Here is a 22529-nt window from a genome sequence, read left to right as displayed (position 1 = left end):
TACAATCACCAAGGCCCCTTTTTCCAGTTGGAGCACCCTACAGAGACATGTTTTCAATTTGCAGTAAAGATGAGGAACACAGAAAGCGAAGTAATAAATTAGTGGGAGGTTTAGAGCCCAGTCCACCTAGGACAGTGCGATGAGGGGAAGGTGAAATTTAGCACTGATCCAAAATACTCCTTTCTAACAGCAATGCAGGCAGCATGCGTCGGATTTGAATAGGGAACAAAAGGCAGGATCTGCACCTTGCTCGAGGAATATGGGATAAAGAAAATAATGCAGGCAGCAAGAAGGAAATGCCTGCTGGAAAAAGGCAGCTCCTATAAATGAGAAGATGGAATAAGGCAAGAGGCACTAGAGATAACTCAGGTGAGTTTAATATACCAAAGTCCATGAGGTCTGGGCAAAATTAATATCACAGATGGTACGAAGGAAAAGGATGACACTCGTGTCAAACAGGCTTCTTGAGAGACAGGACTAGAAGCACCTGTGATGTTCTCAGATTCGTTAAAGCTGTGAATTTAGAACTAATTGTGTTAGCTGCTAATCTCATGCAATCCTATGAGCTTCCCCTGAGGAATGCAGGCGTTCCATGGCTTGGGACCCCCACGCAGCTGGGAGCTCCTGGCCCAGCACTACCAGAGGGCACTTTTGGGGAGAGAAACCCAGCATGCAGAGCAGCTCTCCCTCTGGGTAGTCAGCAGATTGGTGCACAGAGCAGGAAGGATCCGAACAGAAGACATGACAGCTGTCAGCTGTACATCTCAGCCCTCCTACACTCTTGGAAATGAAGCTGGGTGGAAATCAAAATGTTTCCAAATCAAGGGAATTTGTAGTTTCAAAATTCATTTAATTCCACTGTAGGTTTTCCTTTAATTCCTTGTGAATGAATTTCTCTCTCCAAAGCTGAAGGATTCCATATCAGTTTCAATCCTTTTACATTTTTTTCATCTCTCTAGACAGATGCAACGAGTTTCTAGCTTAAATAATTCGAAAACAAAATGCATTTAGAGCGGAATGTGTCAGAAGGGTTAAAGAAGCAGCCGAGGAAGCAGTTTGAAAGCGAATTTCAGCAGAATTGACCATTCAAATTCTAAGAGATGGATATTTTCCTGCAAAAAAACTGATTCTGACAGTGTATTTCCAAGCACGTCCTGGAGCAGGTGGTGCGTTAGAGGCGGCGTGTTAGCGCGAGGCAAAGGACACATGCTGGGCAGACATGAGCAGAGGGCACAGGTGCCCTGCCAGAGCCGAGCGTCATCCTCGGCCCCAACAGCACAGAGGTCCCCCTGGGCAACACAGAGGTATGAAAGGAAAGCTGTGCCCCCAGGGCAGCAGGGACTGCTTTCACAGACTTAGAGTGCTGGGCTGGAACAACCCTGCCAGGCTGCCATATGAGTAAAGATCAGTGGCAGCATTTATCCATCCTCTCTCCGCTATTAATCCTTCACTTCCCTGTGCTCCCAAATGGACTTGTGTAGCTTAACTGGAATAGCAATCACCTAAAATGGTGCAGTGCTCATTCTCTCATTTGGAGATGGTAAGCACCTCCCAGCGCTGTACCCGGGCTTTCTGGAAGACAACCTGCTCCTTCCTCGTGAAGAAGGGGAAGATGGTTGCTTTTATATTAGTCACAGCTTTTCTCCGTGCTAAAGCCAAGGAATCTCACCCAGCCCTCCATCTCACTGTCTCTCAGCAAACCTTGCTGTGTCTCGAGCATCCTCCCATGCGCCAGATGTGCCTTGACACCAGCTGACAGTCATGCCCCAGCTGGGAGCACATCTCCAGGTGACACTGCCCTACTTCCCTCCTGCCACGGCCACTCACTTGCAGCAGTCACTGCAAGGCTTGAAAAAAAAAAGCAAAAAAACCACCAAAATCAGCATCATTTAATAGCCAAAAAGGAGTCTCAGTTCAGCCTCCAAGGATGCACTGTTGCTACAGCTCATTCACACAAAGCCCGCAGAATAAACTCTCCTTTCCACACAATGCACAAGAGATGGACAACCACACACCTCCACGCGGGCATGGACTGATGCCCAGCACACACCTGCCCAGGACGGAGCTGCAGAGACAACACTTACAGAACAGGTGTTGCACTTATTGACCACACAAACCCTGATGAACACTTCCCCCCACAACCCCATATACATCGTCTGTTCTTCAGCTTCCCAAACACAAACAACTCCCAAGCCCATGGCAGGCCAGGAGATGTGACTATAGGTGTACATACATATTTTTAGCCTCTGTATGCTATTATCACTCCTTTTCACCCTAAGAAAAACAATAAACAGGTCTGACTTTCCCCAGTGGAAGCTTTACACAATCAGCAAATGGATCAAGGATATGAGGCCCTGCCACAGAGGAATGCATATATATTTTTCAGCTGCTGGCAAAACAATATATATTTATACACAGCAAGATTGAAACCTCCACCTTCAGCACTATGCATCAGAGATGGGTGAGCTCAGTCCTCCCTTGCCATCTATGTCTGCTCACCTCCAAGAGGGCACTTGGGCAAATGTGACTCCTGGCCACGTTCTGACTCAGACAACAGTGCCAACGGACTTGAAAGAAGATGCCAGCTACCAACACCATGTCGGCTGTGACAGCCTCAAAGGCATAACTAAAAAGGTCATTCCCTGTCTTATTTGATGCGATGTAAATTGTACTTCAAAGTCCATCTACAAAGAGACTTCTGGAACTCACTGATCCGAACGGGCTTTACCCGCAGTGACAAGACTAACGTGGAAGAGTGTGGTGCCTCCTGATGTAACCAATACTTTGAAGCATATGGATGTGGAATTTTAATTTCTGTACTTCAATGAGCAGTAGCTGCTGTGGCACCCACCTCTGCAGCCTCTCTGTGTGCAAGTCAGCTTGCTCTGCATCATCCCCAGGCAGCACTGCCACCCCTCCATGCAGCAAGGACATCCCACATTCTTTTATTCCTCCGTATGAAAACCTGCAATAATTTCTAACCCATGCCAAAATGTAGCAGCCAGAAGCAGAGGTTCCAATGAGCCCACCATAAAGAATCACCCCAATGGACCCCAACGCCCATTTCCCAAAGCTGAGAAAATCCTTGCAGCGAGGACAGGAAGATAACCACAATCATTCCACTGACACACTTTCAATCAATCTATCTTTTTACCTTTCCTTCCGTCTGAATTTTCTCATCAAGTCAATATTTCACATCTTTGACCTTCCCTTAATGAACAACCGCATCAACTATTCAAGGCATTTTTTCATATTTGAGCAAATATTTTTTTTTTCCCAAAGCCTCTTTTTTCTTCCCACATGCACCTCATTCAACTCCCAATTACAGCAGCTGTACAGGGAACAAGTGATTTTGTCCTCAGTTATCAACACGGGATAGACAATAACGAAACCTGCTCTGCCACAGTGACAGAGAGTGGGAAGAAGCCACCAGTGCTACAGAACTGGTAGTTCTTCATCCTCTCAGATGAAGGATTTTCTGTTGCAGCGTATTGAACAAGGATATGTGCCCACACTCCCGCACAATGCAGGATCTGTAGCTGACCTTAATTAGAACCAGCTTCATCGACATCACTAAAGGACGTGATATGGGGTTTTTTATTCTCATCTGCTACAAGCCATTTTCTGCCTTGCTGCTTTGTTGCTATTCTGGGCTGGTATCTCTCTCTTCCCCGTCCTTGAGGGCTGTGTTGTGTCTGGGGCTGCAATGGCCCTGCTGCCACCCCAGTGCTGGGAGTTCCCATCTCCTCGGTCTGCCTTTGCTGGCTCTCTGTTTCGGGAGGCAGAGGGAAGCAGGACTGCAGACCGGAGGGAAGCTCACAAACTGCTGTGTTCCCCTTGGTTTTTATCATCTCTACAGGACTATCATGGATTTCTGAAGCTTTGTATGTTAAGAAAAATCTTTCAAGTGGAACAAAGTCTGTCTTTAAAATGAGGACAATACCAGAGATAATTAGAAGCTAGGGACTGACATCTCAGTATACGAGGCTCGTATTTTTTTCTCGGTAAAGGTAGATAGCCCAAATCAGAGCCCAATTATAAATCCAACCAGCTGTTAGCCTGCTGCTGCCTCTCACAGAAAACGTGAGCAGAGCCAGTGCATCACCTCGTAGCTGCTGGAAGCAGGTTGTGCTGCTCTCTGCATCCAGTGCGTGCCGCAGGACCCCGTTGCTCGGCTTGGGCCTCTCGTAGTCCCTGTCGGGAAGCATGGCCTGCTCGCTCTCCCCAGCGTGCTCCGGCCTTGGGGGCAAGGACTGCGGGAAGCCAAACATGGGCAGGGACGAGAAGAAGAGTAAGGCACCACAGAGGAGGAAGCCTCCCCACCATGCACCGATCCAGCGAGGGTCGTCTGGGGTGATGTCCAGCTTACCTGCAAGGGAAAACGTAAGTGAGTAGTTTGGTTGGGTGGGGGGAACACAATGGAGTTAGGGATCCTATAGGCTGGGGGTCTGTCGGCCCCATGGAGCATCCTACACCCATCCCATGTGAGCTACCAGCACGTGCAGATCTCCCCCTGCAAGAGGTCTTTAGGACAAGCAGCCCATCAACTTGGTGGCACCTCCACTTTCTGCAAAACCCCACAGTCAGAGCTTCTCTGCGGTGTCTTTGGCTCTGCCAGCTCTAGGATGCTGCTGTGTACCAAGTGTCCTCCCTTTGCTGGCACTGAGGTTTTGGGTTTCACTGGCCCAGTAGGTTAAACAGGTGAAAAACCCTCAGTGCCCTCCCCGAAAGCTGCTGGCTGGTTATGGAGATAGCTGATGAAGGAGTGTACAAGAGATGCATCCTGTAACAGAGTGCATACTGACATGGGCTCCGTGATGTGAAACCTGTGCTCACCTATGACCTATGGCTGCATGAAGACTGGGAAATGCCCAAAAGAAAAGTAAACACATATAGCTGACATGCAAAGAACTGCATGGAATAGAAGCAGCACAGACAAGGATGCTGCATCTCCATCCTGCCTCATCCAGGTTAGCACTTTGCTTTGAATTCACTGGCCTGAGTCATTTTGGACATTTGGGCAGCACGAGCAGCTGTGATTATGTGGAGGGTCCTAAATATTGAGAAATATTTACAAGATGTAAAAAATATCGGAAAAGAGACCCATTCACTGCAGCAAATGGGCCTGGAAATGTAGAGATAGCATCAGAAAAGGAAGAAAAGCAGAGTAAAAGGCAAGGGTATCATGTTGGCTGCCACTCAGCGGAGATAAGGAAAAGAGAGAGCACCGGTGTCAATTTATGGGAATAAAAATAAGCAACAGGAGAGCAGACGCTGTATTCCCAACAGCAACCCCGCTAAGCACTGGTGGAGGGTGCCCAGTGCTGGGACTTGGCTCCCCGCGAGACTGGGCTCCATGTGGCTGCAATAACAAGCTGCTCTGTTCACCGTGTCTGTCTGGGCACGGCTACTGACATATCTGTCTCAAGTGAGGCAATCAAGTTGTCTCTCGAGCAGAGACAGAAGGAAACTCTTTTTTTCCTTAGGGAAAATAACGTGCGGCACTCAAATATATATAAAGTTTGAAAAATAGTCTTCTGGAGGGATTGGATTTTTCTGCTGTTATTTCCTCCTGCCTGAAAGCGCATCTTTTCAGGCTCCTGGGAACACAGCCACAAGAAGAGCCACGTAAACAAAGGTCTTCACATCCCCTTCCTGTACAGGTGCTGTATGGAGGGCTGTGCCATAGGGTGCCCTGGCACTCCACACCTTTGGTCAGAAATGGGGAGCAGGACAGGCTCACCCTCTGGAGTTTGGTCTCCAGCTGTAACGTAGAGTTTCTTTCCCATTCAAAAATAGGCTGAGGCCACGCGTGCCCCAACATTTGCATGATGATGACGGACCATGGCCAAAGCCAGTTGGACCTGCAGTGCTACCCCCTATCTACAACCTGCTAAGCCACAGCTCCTCCAGCATTAATGCCACACCACCCTCCTCCGTGGCTCCTTATTTATCTGGGGCTCTCTGAGCTCTAAACACGGAGCAATGATCCTATGTAAAAACAGTCAGATTTCATTCACTTTCCACCTATGCCAGCACCCTGCTTGGATGGACCCGACTACAGGTGCCCAGAAAGTGCACAAGAATAAAGCCAACACGTTCCTGATGTCATTCTTTGCACTTCTTGCCATTTGTGGTTTGGGGATATTATAAACCAGGTGTAGTGTCTTTTCCATTTCTTCTTCTATAACCTTATCCATTTGTTTCTGAACTCATCTGTAAACTTTTCATGCCCTGTGGTGCGGAGTTCCACAGCTTAATCTAATGAAAGAAAAGCATCTTCCTCTGCACATTCATATTTTGAACTGAATTATGCTTTAATGGCCAAATGTGCAACAACATTTAAGCAAACTCCTCTGCCTACAGGACCACGTGAGTGTTTTGTATACCTTTACAAGGAATGAAAACAGGCCACGTTGTGCTTTTCCAAAGCACAGCTAAAATTCTTGGCTGTCAAACAAAGAGACTTCTTCCCCACACGTGGGATATTACTTAGATTTCTCTAGCTGCCATACACAAACAAGACTAAGAAGGGGGTTCTGACCCCTGCAGGGATGAACTCCATCCAACTGCATCCTGTGAAGATGTATTAGCAACATCACAAAGCTGGAGCACACCCTCAAAGGTGACAACGTGAAGCGTTAGGTTTGCAGCCCACAGAGCTTGGGGAGCAGTGGAGAAAAGCCTGTTACACATTGCCCTCTAATGGCAAAGAGGCACAGCGCAGGTAGCTATATAAGATTTTGCTGGTTCTTTTTCTTAAAGAGCAAAATTAGCAAACGACTTGATTTAACCCAACACGGAGTCAAGGTGAGCAATGACTAGCATTAATTTGGGCAGAAATCTACAATGCTGTGGGACTGGCCTGCCCACAGGGTCACTTGCTGGTGGCACTGGGCATAGAGTACAAGTGTGCTTCCATCAGAGAGCCTGGCTGCTACCTCCAGGGCCTGGGGATGGCAGCTCTACAGACTTCACCCCATGCTCTGGACACAGCTGCCCTAGCACTACTACATCTGTGCTACCCAATGCTTGGACACAGTGATGTTTTCAGATGTCCTCTAAGAGCTGAAAACTCATCTCACAGTAGAAAGGAAGACATTTCAGCCACTATGAACCTGTTCTTTACGGGGACAGAGTCGAAAAGTTTGAAATCTCAGTCAAAAAGAACTAAGAAGCCTCTCAAAGTGATATCCATGTATGCAAGGGGCTTTCAAGAAGGAACAAGAAGCAGCTCATACTTGCAAGCATCAATGTTTTTGACATGCTGACACATTAAAACATTTGCTTTTAAACAAAATCCAGTTTTCCTTACTTGTGTCAATGAAGACAGCATCCACGTAGATTTTGGTACAGAAGGAGCCCAAGATAAATCCACAGGCTGGTCCAAATACCAGCATCGTAAACAGGATCCCTACAAGAGAAAAAGGAAAATTAGTACTCGGCTTACATTGGTCTGCTCTTCTGCAAGATGGTGTGGTCTTACTGGTACCAAATAGGCAGAGATATATCTTTGTTTCTTTCAAATGCTTCAGACAAAAGGGCACCCAAAATGCTTTTCACTTTTCCATAGACTTTCAGGAAAAAGAACAGATGAAGCTGGGATAATGCTGAAGGATTCCTATTGAGCTGGAAAGACTGCATGGATTTATACTGTGTGATGGCTGGATGGAAAGCATGAGGTACCCACAGGGAAATCTTTACCTTTGCCACCTCCAGTTAAATTCCTTGTAGATACGCATGTTCACAGAATTTAGGACCAGCAAACCTATGAAATGCTGAGTTGTCACAGGCAGGAGAACAACACCCCTTTGGACAGGTAGGAGCATTCATTCCAACCTGAGAAAGCCTTCACCCCATCCTAGATCAATATCTGCCACATAACAAATGCTCCTCAAGACATACAGCTATTCAGAGCTCTCATGAAGGCTTACTCCTCCTGCAGAGCTATTGCGAGCCAATTACTTGCTTCAATACAATATTTAGAAGCATTTATTCTCATTCCCATTTTGGCCCTGGAACAGGAAGGCTACAGGCACACTGCCAACTCCCAATTATCCAGGGCAGAAAGGCAGGGGACACAAGGATAATCCAGAGAAAGAAGCAGTAGAGATAACACACAGCATTTGTAAATTAGACAACAGAAACATATTTAGCACCTTCGCGTGGGAAGGAAAAACAACATACAGTCCCTAAGGGGCCTTGTAAATGGATTTCTAAAGAAATCACTGGGAATTCTGAGCAGTGTGGAGGGAAGCCTGCCCGTTTGCTTTGGGTCGAGCAGTGAGGAGAGCGGCTGTTGGGGTCCAGGGATGTTCCATGAAGAAGCCTGCTCACATCTGACTGCTTTACCTCTCCAGCAAGGATACAATCCACGCCTCCCTCCAACCTTCCTGTGGGTGCTGCCCAGCATCTCGGTGCATGCATAAGGCACATAACACTGCTAACTCAGCCCTCAACTTCCTTCAGGGGAAACCTTTAATTTAACTCTGTGCACTTCTCGGAAGCTGGAGAAATGATCAGAGCTACAAAACACTCCCAGGGGATCACCCATCCACCGCAGTGCAAACCACACCTGCTGCTGACAGCTCAGCCACGCAGAATAAGATGGCGTGGTCAAAAAATAACTTCATTTTTACAACGCAGAGTGACGCTCCATCCCTGGAGACCTTCAAGGCCGAGTCAGATGGGGCTCTGGGCAACCAGATTTACTTGCTGGCAACCTTGCCCACATTTTTTTTGGTCACTAGGTGGCATTAGTGTCCACCATTGAACCAAGGGCTGGGTGATGGTACAGCTCACCCCATCTCCCCAGGCCACCCACCCCGTTACTGGGGTCGAAGAATCTTGTTTTAACAGACATTATCTGGCAGAGGAATGGCCATGTCTATTAGTCTGGCAAGCCAAGATTAGGTGTTTCTTCAATAACTGCACATTAATTATGAATTTATGTGTAATTACTGTCAAGCAATTGTCACACCCAACTTGTGTGGGTACGTTGGGTGGAGTGTACACTGTAGAAGTGGGATCAGGCGGGCATGAGTGGCTCTCCAAAGGCAGCAGATAAACGTTTTCTCTTTTTAAAACTTACTAATTGTTGCTGGATGGCTTTCTGTGAGTGTTGAACAGCTCTGGAGACCTGGGAGCACAGTGCCATTGCTGTTTGGTGCCGACGCAGGCTGTGGGACTGAGCAGGCCGAACGAGAGGGGAGCAGTTCTAACACTTGTGAGAACACCTCTGCAGTGGTGGTGGTGGTGAAGCAGTGTCACATACAAGCAAAAACACAGAACCGAAGTGCATGGAACCAAGGGTAAGATGAACAACAGAGAAAAAGACCATCCTTCACTCCAGTGCTTTATTCGCTCTGAAATGTCCTCACTAGAGGGCAATGTGGGATAGAGCATACACCAAACAGGGGAGTTGCTACCTAAGATCTCACAGTAAGATGATCATTCTACCTTTTTGTCTCAAAATCAAGAAGAAAAGATTTTCCTCGTGCTCTTTTTGCTGCCCTCTTTCAAGACTCCAACAAAATCCTTTGGTTGCAGTAAAAGGGTTTTACAATGTATGCCACAAACTGAATAGTTGTTGAAAGAAACCAAGGCCTGGACTGTCATGATAGATAGGGCCTGGAAAGAGCTAGGCCACGCTCCAGGGTCAGCAGAGCACAGCACTGGCACAAGAGTTGGGCTGTTAGGCAACCTGTATAAAATATCTGTACTTAAACACGTAGGTGGAATTCAGGGCTCAAAAGGAAATGACACAAATTAGAATTTGCTGAAGACATCCTTCCACTTCTGAGAAACGCTGCACGACTGCTCATCGCCACCGCTATGAGGGCAGCACTTCCCACATCACCCACCTGGCCATGCAGACACAAAGACAACACTCAGTAGAGAAGATCTAGGAAAGTCCCTTCTCCCAGTGCAGGATAAAGATGTGATAAAATCGTGGATGGCTTAACATCCCTTGCTAGGTTGTTTCCCATCTCTCCCTCTAACTTTTAGATCAGCCTGAGTTGATAGAGGTGTACACCATAGAGCAAAACGGCACCAGTGCCAGGAGCAAAGAGACCCAAGGTCTAATCCTGGCTCCATCACAGGCTCTCACAAAACTCCTCATTGAAAACAACAGAAGTAGCAATCAGTATAGGGTATTCCAGCCTCTTCCCTTTCACTCTTAGCTTAAAATTAGTTTCTATCATATACAGCCTTGTGTTTGGTAACTCCCAGCCTCCCCAAGAGAAGGAAAGGAAAACCAAGCTGGAACCGTCAGCTCTCATTCTGCTCTGCAAACAAACACCTCCTGCTCTGCAGGGCAGGCTGACCCTCTTCAGAAGGACCTTTGCTTCGTCCTACACCCAGTGTTTCAAGGAGAAGTGGGGCATGTTCCCAAAACAGCAAAATAGTCAGGATTCTGGGTGTGATTTTGCTTTATAAAGGAGCTCAAGTGCTTTATAACGGGATTTAGTGCATAGTGATAGAGATGTGGGAAGTGGAACAATAAGAATGTGAGAACACCTTGTTGGCTGTCATCTCGTCCTCTCTCCCATTCCTTTTTAGTATGGGTATGAAATATTACCATTATCTGCCACCTACTTTGCTTAGTAAAAGATGATGTACTACTGTCCAACAGCAGGATACCTATTTCTGACTTAGTCCACACAACACTTAGGTACCAGCTAAGTTTTGGTTCAAGAGCATACGTGAATCAAACATGTTGGCTTCAAACAAACTGACCCAGACACAGAGGCGCAGATGCTGAAGGAAGATTTCATTCCCTGTCCTTCTCTGCCTTGCCATCAGACTGGTCCAAACATCGAAGTACCCAGCCAGGAGATAGTGCCACTTCCAGGTTACACACCAGCATGGTCTCCTCTGGTTGATCCATAATTCCAGCAGGGCCTGGATGACTGAAGCATCTTCACTGCTCTGGACCACCAGCAGTCAATTATACAGTTTCTCAAGCCCTCCAGCTGTTACAGACGATCCCATTCCATTTAATGATGGAGGTGTGGCTGATCCCTGCTGGGCTTACATCACATTAAGCCAGGCAGCTCCTGCCTTGGCATCTCCATGATATTGGAGTGTGGGAGGTTGTGCACTTGTGTTGTGCTATGGAGCAGCTCACTCCCAGGAAAGCTTATGGGCTCTGCCTGCTACCCCAGGGATGGGGTTTTGAGGGAAGCACATAAATAAAAACTTCAAAGTGGGATATTTGACTCAAAAGTCATGTTGGTGCAAGGGTGGGCAAAACAAGATCCACGTGGAAGATGTGGGAACCTCCCTTCAAAGGTGGTATCACCATCGCATCAAGTAACCGCATCCCTGTGGGGGAACAGGCAGCGAAATGCAATCTCTACTGAGGGTGACAGTGACCAGATGGTTCGGTGACAGCCACAAAGTGCACATACGTGGTGCACAGAGGAGGGCAGAACACACATGTGAGCTGTCATGACCCCCTGGGGTGCCGCTGGGGACAAGGGAGATGTCATGCTGTGGGTGGTGGCCCCAGCCAGATGCTGCTGCCTCCTGCCTGCTGTGGGAGCGAGCTCTTTCTAAAGCACCAAGGGAATAGTTTTGCAGAGCAAGAGATAATCTCAAAACCCTGCTTGTCCCACATTTCCCGCTGCGGGGCAGGCCCCTGAGAAGGGATTACTGGAACACAGCTCATGTGCTGGGCTTAAAGGGACGCCGCAGCCCCGAGGATGGCGGGCAGCTGGACAAGCTGCAAACGCTGTATCCTCCTGAACTCTCCAGGGCTCCACAGGAAGGCTTTTGCACTCTGGGCAGAGCTTATCGATTTCAGAGGGCTTCCTGTGATTTTTATCAGCTGACGTAACCACCGAGATGCACATCGTGGGGATGGGGATGGCCACATCCTACTCAGATGGCTTCTTCCTATGGCAAAACCCACTGGAGTCAGCACGGTGTGCGGATGCCTGCAGTCTTGCAGAGCCCAGCAACACCACCAGCCCACAGCCCACCCCTCCCAAGAGACACTTTTCCTCATTTACCCTGGAAATACATCATTTTCTCATCCACTGCCATCTCCCTCTTCCTTATCTTGCCTGCCCATTGGCACTGCTGCAGCTCTGATAGGAAACATGGCCAGGTGGTGCTGCACCGACGATTCTGCTGCCTCAATGCAGCCACTGAAGCGAAGGGAACGTTGAAACAATCCTGGCAGATGTTTCAGAGTGCCTGCAGCTGTCGATTAATGAGGAGCAACTTTGGATAATTCACTTTAATGTTTAGTCTCTGCTCTGATGGGGATCAAAGTGGTTCCAGCCTTGTATTGGTATTAGATAAGAACGAGAGGGGGAGGTTGGGTAACTGCAATCTGTACAGGAGCACTCGAGCTGTTTATTAGTTTTGCCCCCATCTCAACACTGGTAGCCCCTCCCAGATGTGGGCACTACTTCAGGGCTGCCCAGTGATGCCTGCAGTGGGGATGGATTTAAGCAGCAAGTTGTGGATGCCCCATCCTTGGAGATGCCCAAGGGCAGGTTGGGTGGGCTCTGGGCAGCCCAAGCTGGTTGAGGCAACCAGCCCATTGCAGGGGGTTGGAGTTGGGTGGGCTTTAAGGTCCCTTCCAACCTAAGCCCCTCTATGATTCTATGAAGTTCTCAGCACAGCCATTTGTTCTGGCCTGTGTATAGCACTCAGGTGTTAATGACTAAAGAGGTTGCTAGGATGGAAAGGACATTGGACAGGACACTGGACAGAGGGTACATTACATGGCTGTTTCTCCCCAGCCTACCAGAGTCCCCTTTGATATTGATTTCCATCAGAAGTCAGGATTTCTCCAAGGAGATGCCTCCTGACTTTGAGATGAAATCTCATTCCTATAAGCAGGCCTTTTGCTCCGTGAACTCCCTTGCATTTTCAATTATTGCCAAGCGTTACGTTTGTTTTATCAGCAAATCCCTCCCCAGCACTATCAAGGCTATGTTTGAGAGGATCAATGCTTTACCAACCGCTGATGGCCCCGGGGGATCCCGAGGCACACACACAACATTTGCAGAACAGTACAAAGAGTGTCTGGACTTTTGCAATAGGAGCACGAGCTCAGCGCCCAGCCCTGAATGCTCTGTAATGACTTGGAGCACTTCTGGCAGCTCCAAACACACCCATTTGCTGGCTTCTGCCCTTCATTCTGATAATAATGAAAAGCCAAGCAAACCAGCAAAAATCCAGCCCAGATCCCTATTTGTCCTGGCCTTTGGATCACTGGTTTGCCCAGCTGCTGAAATAGGATCACCAATGAGATTGCAAAGGAGCAAACTGCACTATGACGAAAGCTCCCCAAACCTCAAATTTGCATTTGCTAACACAGTAGAAAGCAAAATAGTCACTCTGGGAGCTCTGAAAAGAAAACTATGGGGACACTCCCACTACAAAGCCTTAGCATTGCTATGGTCCCTACCAGCTGGCACTGGGAGCTCACTATTCCCCACTTCTGAGCATCCCCACACCCTCCCAGGCAGCGGAGGGACTGCTTGATGCATTTCCTTCCTTGCTGATGGGAAGCCAAAGAAGAAATTTGCTTATGCTAATCAATCCCTGGCACGGCACATAGCAGACACTAATCCACTAGCCATCTCCATCAGTCTCTGCATATTTAACTAAAGCAGAGAACACTCATGGAGGATTATGTACGCAGTGCTATTGTTGTAGCAGTGTTTTCCTACCTAAGCTGCAATCACTCAGACACCATGTCTCCTAATATTGACATACAGAGTACACACAAGCAATCCGCAGAATTGCCTGGGTCCAGGCAAGCATTCTGGACAGAACTGCCTACAAAACTGCATGTGCTCCATGGGATTTAATAGACGTGCCTGCTCCATACAGTGCTGCCTCAATTACCCTCTGTCAAAATGCTTATGTTCACGACGGTTATTTAGAAATCACCATTTTTGATGGTACAAACACTGCCTGATGCTCATAGGTACGTGCAACCAATTCACAGGCAGCTTGGACATGCAATTACAGGAGGGTTGGGTCCATTTTCCATCACCTTCTGCCAGAAACAAACACCTGCCCTATCCACTCAGGTGTATCATTGGGTTTAGTATTCCTGTTCTCTCAGAGCAAAAAAAAGTACAAAAAACAGTGCTAAACTCTCCTTAGCATCTCTGAAATGCAAGGACAAGCCATTTGTTCCACCTACCCTGCTGGCTCACCTTCTTGTCCCTGAAATGTTCTTGTCACCACGTCTTCAGCAGAAGCCAGCTCAGTTTGAGAAGCAGGAGCACGACTATATCTAACTGTAGCATGCAAACCCAGGGCCTGCTCTACGCCCCAATGCACCACCCATCCCACCAGCTCTGGATCCCACAAGTCAGACGTACTGTGCAAACACACCAGCCATAGCTGTGGGCTTGAACAAGAGATTTCCACACTTCAAGTAAATTTCTCCGTGCTAATTACCTTGGGAAGCAGCCACCAAATAAGATTCCGAAAGAGAAGTCTGCTTAGATGCCAAATACACTTTGCAGGGTTTCAGTCACATGCCTTCGAGCTGTGTTCATCTCCTTCCAGCCGTTAAACACTAACACCTGTTTCACCAAATCTGCAGCATTGCTTCAGCTAAAGAAGAGCAGACTTCCTCGTGTTAGTTCATGGGAGCTGTGCCAACAGTAGGTCAGAATGGAAATGCACTTCCAGGGCACATTTCCCTCTCTACAAGGCCGTAATCCTCTGAATTTGATGACTCATTTCTCATTTAACACCAAATGGGTTTGATCCAATGGAGAAGCATAGGAATACATCACACAGTGGAACAACGGGAGGCGGTGGAGTCACCACCCATGGAGGTGTTCAAGAACCATGGGGATGTGGCACTGAGGGATGTGGTCAGTGGGCATGGTGGGGTGGGTTGGTCTACGTGATCTCAGTGGCTGTTTCCAGCCTTAATGGTTCTGTGATTCCCATTTCAATCTGTCTAACCCACCTCTGAGCACGACCCATTATATGGGGTCAAAGGCCCTCCCCGTGGCTCTTGGATGTTTTATCTCCATCGCTTGAATTCCATGAAAGCCTCTTTACCTTCTTATGCACTAGAATATATAAGGAGAAAAACAACAGATCGTATGACTGAGAATCCAATGAGCTGTTCACACACAGAGGGCAAATCCCTGAGCCTGGAAAGTCAGAACAGTGGCGTTTGTCGTTTTGGAGGTTGGCACAGCACCTCCTTACTTCTTTATTTATTTTTTACAAGCTGCACACAGAGTTCCTCACAGATACAACACGTTGGTTTGAGGAGGAGGCTGCCAACACTGCCTCCCTCCCATTTTAACCTTAGTCTTTGGGCTATCCCTTCCCATCCCACATACCTTATATGAGGAAACAGCACGTCACATCACTAACTGACGCTTTGTGTCAATAGAGACAGCCTGCTGCTTTCACAAACAACCATGCAGTCAGGAGGAGAACTTCAGCTCTGTTCCTCCTCTGTTGGACCTATTCTGTGCAAACCTCACTGTTGGAAAGGCTTTTCCTTGCAACATCCCCCACTCCTCCTGCTCAGATATGCCGCATGGCCCACAGGCAACTGGGTATGCACAGGCAAGCGAGAAACAGCCTGGGAATCACCTACAACGCAAAGCAAGTTGCTGGGAATGCAGGGCTGATAACACTTATCAGTACTGACCATTTAAGAAAGGGCCACATCTTTCACTGCAAAATAGATTTAATCTATCCTAGCAATGGCTGAGCCATCAGGAAGGGAAGGAAATTAAAAACAAAACTTCTGTTGTTCTGCTTCCTTGTATTGCAAACAACAGCAGAAAAAGTATTTGCTCTTGACAATAGTCATTCTTTGCACTGACCTAAAGCTTGCTGAAGTTTGTGGGAACGCTTCCACTGACCTCAGCAGGCTTTGGGTCACCCATCTCCTCCCCTTGGGGTGACCCATCTGCAGTGTGCAATGTCCAGTCCTGGCTCCAGAGGCACTTGCTGCACAGCAACCTTACTGCTCAGCAGGCCTCGTGCACCCTTCTCAACAAGAAGAGTTTGGAAAGTCTGAAAGATATACTGTTTGTTATCATCGGGTGCCTCACTTGGAAGTTTCATGTCCTGTGTCTGAAACACACGAAATGCAGCCCGAAGCCCAAAGCCAGGCACGGGCTCATGAGGGCATCTTACAGAGATGCTCAGGAGTAAATAGGAGGAGGATGCTGGGACAGCAGTGCTCCCACAGAGCATGGAAGAGCAGGCAGTGGGATGATCCGGTGAGACAAACCCCTTCAGATACCCCCATTACCCCATGCAGCGAAGAAGAAGGGATGCCAGATGCCAGTCTGTAATGGGGGATGGGGAGCTGGCTGCACGCAGGATAATCCCCCAGTCCAAGATTACTTTCAATATAATTTCTGGCAGTCCCTAGCGGCTCTGTTGCACTGCGAGCACAACCCCCAGTGGCTGGAGCCAGAGGACTGTGTTGCTGATGGAGTGCACCACTCAGCACCTCATCCCCAGCACTCCATCAGCCACAGCACATCCTTCTCTCCAGTTCCCAAAACTACAGGGCACACGGACATTTTGTTGAGGCTTCTCATAAAGTCAGAAGCCACGAGGAACTGCAAAGCTCTCCTGTGCCTCTTTCATAAAAATATTTTCCTTTGTGACACAGAGAACCCTGTCCCTGATGACTGCCTTTCTCCCCAGGGCACGGAACAGCTGCTGCTACCACTGTAGGCTTGTCTCCCTTAATTAAGCATTCACAACCACAGCACAAAGATGAAAACAAAGCCCTTTGGATGAAGCCTAGGATGAAGGTCCCCAACAGTGGCAGCAAGAAGAACAATCCCCTCATACCACCAACCTTTTAAACTGGGAGGTGAATTAAAAGCACCTGAAATATCCCATTTAATGCACCAGAATGACTCAAATTCAAGGCGTTCAGTGGGACAGAGCCTTGGCCTGGGGAAGTTACTCTAGTGAAGGCTTCATGCTTTCAAGAAGGTGGAGGTGCAGTTTTTCTTTCTTTTTAAATTAATCACAGAATCGTGAAGACTGGAAGAGACCATTAAGATCATCTGAAGCTCCTTAACTGCCTTTAAGGTGGCTTCTTTGCAAGCAATCCTTTTTCTTGGTAGACAACAAGGGGTTGCACCCAACCGAGTCATTGCAAGAGTCTCTGAGCAGAAATCATGCCTCCTGCCCAGCTCCAAGATGGCTCTAGTCATGAATTCATGGGGTCCCTCCTTTTGCTGACTGCTTCCAGCATGTAGTTCCTCTAGGAAATTCATCCCTAGAGACTACTGCACAGGTAAGCACTCAGATGATGAAATCATTTTCAGACAACCAAACTGTTCTGACTGGACCCGAGCTGGTTAAGAGGATTACAACTCGTTACCACCCACCTGATGCAAGTCTCGCCAGCAAACTGCCACTGTTGGCACTTCCAAGCCCAGTCCCACAAAGCACTCCAAGAAACCCTTACTGTTAATGGAATCCAGCTGAAAGAACTGCCATAGGGAAGGATCCCGCCGCTCTGTGCCACTGCCACACATCCCAGCTGCTGTGGCTTTGGATGGTGATCCACTTTTACTATTTTTGGCAGAGCTGGTGGTATTCTTAAGGGCAGTAATTACATTTTCCAGGGCAGGCTTTCTGCCAGGGCTCAAAATGATGACCAACAGGGCCCTTTTAACCACCTGCTATGATTCCAGCCTTGATTAGGTATTAGAGTGTTACTGAAACCCACTGTAATCCAACCAGAAAGGGTGGTTCTTGCAAGACTGACTCGAGGGAGAGGTAGGTTTGAAAGGAGAATAGAGAAGTGCTTTTAACAACAAAGCAATCAAGAAGAACAGGCTTTCTGTAGCTGTATTGCCTTCGTGAATACCCAGGCAGCACCAATTTCTTCCCCGTTGCTCCCACATCAACTGGCAGTGTGCACCTTTGGTATTACATGAGCAAACCCAAAGCTAATATATAGGCAAATATATAACTTGTAAAAAGCTGTACTCTTGTAACCTGCCAAATATCAGCCCTCCCTTTCCTTTTTTAACATGCACTAACTGGCTTTGGGCAATGAGGCAGTCTTGAAAGTGCTGGGTTTTTGCACACTGGCTAATACATTACTGATTGAGAGCAAGGATCTTAAAACACAAAGTCCTAGTAGCTCATGATTCTGTGGCCATGGAGAGCAGTGATAGCTCTGTGGCCAACGTCCTTGCAGCAGCAGCCTGGCCACAAGCCCTGCCTGTATTTATAGCTATTACAGATGCTCATTATGGGGCATCATGGAAAGATCTCAAAGCACCGTCAGGAGTTCATCTGTGGGTTGGTAGGATGCGGCAAGCTTGCCCTGGCAAGAGAACAGGTCTTTTAGACCAATGGAAACCTCTCATTTCCTCTACCTTCGAATTTCTACCCTCTAATTTCTACCATCTCCAGCTCCCAAAAAAGAAATGGCAGTTTGTGACACAGCAAATACCAGGCAGGGGCCAAGCCTTACATGGGGATAAATCAGGCTCCCTCTCTTGGTTAAGTAAGAGTCTCCCTGCTACTGCATATCACACACATCAAGTATTTTCTTCATTAAACAAGCTAGAAAAGGGAGAGAATAGAGGACTGAGGCACCCAGGGATGTGACCAAGGATATTCCCAAGGTTTTAGAGATGCTTGATCTCAATCCTACACAGTTTTCCAACACTGTTATTAGGAAATGCCCAGTCAATACACACACTGACTCTGCATTAGGTCGTTTACAATCTTGGATTGATCCCTTCTCATAGTTCTCACAGTCACCCACTGAACTACGTCCTTCTCCCTTTAATACTCATCACATCTTAATTTTATCTTCAGTCATCAAACACAGGAAAGAGTCTTGGGCTTGGCACACATCACGAGCACAAAGGACACAACACCTGGCACCTTCACAGAGCAGCAAAGCCCTACGTGAGTAATCACAATTACACTCAACGTGAATGTCCATTCTCCACAGCCACCAAATTTTAAAGGAAACAGAACCGACAACATTGCTGAGCTGCAGAGCAGCTAATCCCAGTACACATCCTGCTGAAGGACCAGTCAAATGGCAGATTTCTCTGTGGATGTGATCACCAGGAAGATCTGTCCACCTTCCTGCCCTCTCCTGCATTCCTTCAGGATTGCAGCATGGTTCACAGTTTCCCTTAGAGTAGACCTCTATAAAGTTACCCACAGGATCTCCATCCAAATCAATGTGATATTCTACCATATGTCACTGAATCTAGATACAACATATGAAAATCACAAGCTTAGTTTTGTGGTAAAGCATCGCCAATGAAATGGCCATCTCAGGGGAGCACTCTGCCTTTGCTTTCACTCTGTTCCTTTATCATCTGCCAGAAGGTTTTTGTTATTAAATCTAGCAGTATTTTTGGAAGGATCCAGAGCAGACAGCGCTCAGTATTTATGGCGTATTTCTGCCTTGCAAAGCAGGCATACGTCTGCCAGAAACTTCAGTTCTGCCTTTCCCACCGTAACCTGAACCACGGGGAGGGGACGGGAGTGGTTTTCACATTATCCTGTTTACATTCCTTTCCACAATGGAGCTGCAAGTCTAAAAGCATTCCCCTCACTGTTATTTTTCCTTTACATGGTTAAATGTACAATTTAACCAGGTTTGAAGATAAACACTTATAAACAGATTCATAGAATCATTGAGGCTGGAAAGACCACCAAGACCATCAAATCCAACCATCAACCCATGCCAATGACCACTGGCGGTGGTTCCATAGTGCACAACGGGTCACCCTTGGCTTCAAAGAGCTGGGCTTCTCTACGGGAAGTTTGGAAGAAGAGCTCAATAAAAATAAGAGTTTTCCATCCCTGTGGAAATGCTTCCCTTAGTCCTACGTCGAGACAAGTCATCGAGCCTTGTGAATTCTTTGCCAAAAGAAACATTCTCCAAATGCTTCACTGATATTACCGAATCGTTATGCGTCAAGTGAAAAATAGCTACCGAGAGAATGTTTCATCTCATCTGAGATTAAGAAACTTCTGCTCTCATCCAGATGATATAATGTGGAAAATATTCTGTTGAAAAACGTGGACCCGCCGTTTGATGCAAACCTGCAGAACACCCACTTGAATGAATCGGCCTCATAGAAAGCTGCCACAGTGAGCAAGGTGCAGGAAAGCCCAAGAAGGTTTTCTGATCTTCGTGATCATCCTCAAAGCTGCAGGCTGTAGGAGAAAGCCCTAATCCTTTCATCATTGCATTTTGACAAGATTGTGCATGAGACTGTAGCGGGGCATGCGGCTGAAGGAAATTACCTGGGACTGAAATCATAGACTGTGTGCATCTGCAGCGCGCTAATTGAAGGCTTCAGGCAAATTATTATACCTTCCCACTCAGGAAAGGGAAAAGTTTTCTCCCCCTGTAAATGACCGTTAACTGCGTAATAATAATAGGAGATAGCAGCCATTTGGGATGGTAACTGAAGTGTGTGCCATGACGGATAGTTCAGCAATATATAATTTTCAGAGAGCAAATGTATTAGCATCCATATAGTTTGTTATTACAGGAGAGCATATAACTGCCCAGCGGCATTACGGCAGAGCTGTGTTAGGTCACAGTACTTCATCACCATGCTTGGTGCAGGACTGCTCTTCCCAGCTTTGGTATGGGACACGTGTATAATTTCACTATGCAAAACCAAGCATTTATGGGAGTAATGAACCCATAAACAGGTGGAGAAAAAAAGATAGGAAAATGCTGATGTTGCATGTGAAAACTGCTATTGCTTTAAACAGCGGGTGCATGCAGAAATATGATGCTGATAAGAAACGTGCTGCGACTGTCCCATTGCAATGGCCAGCAGCAAACAAAGCCCCCATCCCTAATCCATTGCTTTGTACCACCTCCCCTGCACCGCACTGTGCAAAGTGCTTGTGGTCCTGTCACAGCGAGACAAGATGATGCGGAGGAAAATAGGTCACCTCTCAGTGCACACAGACAGACCTTTTCCCAAACCTTCCCAGCTCTTTCATTAATATGTGCATCTGAAATAATTCTGAGCTTGCACAGAAGCGCCAGAGAGAGAGAGAGGAAGGTTTGAAAGTGCTTGAAAAGGAGCATGATGAGAGACACCCAGCACACAAAGGATGTTACACCTCCAGATCTCCTTCCCCCTCCTTCGACCCCGAAGTCAGGCAGCACACAGTGACAGCGTGTCCCCTTGTAGGGGCAGTTGTGCTTTCATCCGGCTGCTCTCATGACTTCCCTCCTGGGCAATGACAAGATCTAAAAAGCCCTTCAGACCGATCAACTCCACCTCCCCATCTCCTCGATGTTTTCATCCCAGCGCTTTCAGAACAACAATTCCCAGTGAGGGCTGTCACCAAGCTCTCAGAGGAAGGTGTTGGCCAAGAAACTCATGGCTCTGGGCAGTTTATAAGTGGAAAAACAGAATATTTTGGGGCTGTTGTAGGCCCTGATTCATCCCCTCAAGGAAGCTGCCACACAAGGTACAAGCCTTACACTCTGATGTTCTCTCTCCTTACAGAATCGTTTGAGTTGGAAGGGACCTTTAAAGGTCATCTAGTCCAACCTCCCCAGATCTCCTCCTTTCACATAGGAATGTGCTGTGGCAGCCTGGCTTGGCCGGCCAGCTCCCCAGAGGCACATCACTGTTATAGCTCAAGGAGCCAAGTGAAAAGCTGCAGCAGCAGCAGTCAGAAAAGTGGCATTTGTTGCACGCTGAAGACGTACCACTTTCACTAGCAAACGCTTCCCTCCCAACCCAGAGTTCTCAGGCACATCTACATAAGAGGCTTGAGGGAGCTTAGCTTTCCGGGATGTGTGTCATGCCAGAGCCAAATCACAGCGCCGTGATGTCACAGCCACAGCAGCTCAACTCCAAGACTTGGGGTTTTTTTGCACCAAAATAGCAGTTAAGCCTGAACAGAAAGTTCTGAAATATTCATAACGATAGCATTAGAGGTAACACTTAATCCTCATTACTCACTGCTGGTATTTAGGCAGCACGCTGTCTGGCTAGTGAATAATCCCGAGGGAGAAGCAGGAGAATTAATACACGTGAACAAGGGGCTGTCATCCCAGGGAAGTTACTCTGTGCTCCGATTGCCCTGTGCAATCTTTGTGGGCTGCGAGAACACAAATTGCTCTCTCTGACTGTCACTGTCAGAAGAAGTAGAGGTGGCGTGAATAAAGCAGGGAGAAGGCAGTGGTGTATACAGTTTCCAGCCTCCTGGAGCTGTATTTAGTGGCTGTGCCTCGAGGAACGCAATAAGCAAAGACCTATTTCTGCTGCCCACAGCCACCTGGCCCTTTTGGTTTAGGGGTGGTCAGATGAGCAGCTCTGCCTGTTGGGATCAGAGGTCAGCATCTCCTCAAGGCCAGCTGGAGGAATGAACCCCAGCTGGCACACAGAGGGCTGGAAAAGGTCACGTCTCTGGTGGCCTCAGTTTAGCACTAACGCTCAGTGTGGGGACTGCACCTTCCACAGTCCCTTATCTCAAAGCATTTTGCAAGAACCTGCCCTGCTTTTCACTGCCAGGGA

The 22529-nt window shown here is 47.6% G+C and overlaps 1 protein-coding gene across 2 annotated transcripts in view; it reads right to left on the bottom strand.

The window, feature by feature from the left end:
* Positions 1-22529, bottom strand: part of SLCO3A1 (solute carrier organic anion transporter family member 3A1) — a 111573-nt gene that overhangs the window by 19073 nt on the left and 69971 nt on the right. For both annotated transcript variants that reach the window (XM_413876.7, XM_046899111.1), the window contains exons 3-4: positions 7316-7414; positions 4106-4369 (exon numbers count right to left, since the gene is read on the bottom strand). In XM_413876.7, the coding sequence (XP_413876.2) occupies positions 4106-4369; positions 7316-7414 (363 nt within the window). The remainder of the gene's footprint in view (positions 1-4105; positions 4370-7315; positions 7415-22529) is intronic.

This window comes from Gallus gallus, chromosome 10 (assembly GCF_016699485.2).
Source record: "Gallus gallus isolate bGalGal1 chromosome 10, bGalGal1.mat.broiler.GRCg7b, whole genome shotgun sequence".
Taxonomy (NCBI): domain Eukaryota; kingdom Metazoa; phylum Chordata; class Aves; order Galliformes; family Phasianidae; genus Gallus; species Gallus gallus.
The sequence above is the reverse complement of the archived record's forward strand: the minus strand, read 5'-3'. Positions and strand labels throughout refer to the sequence as shown.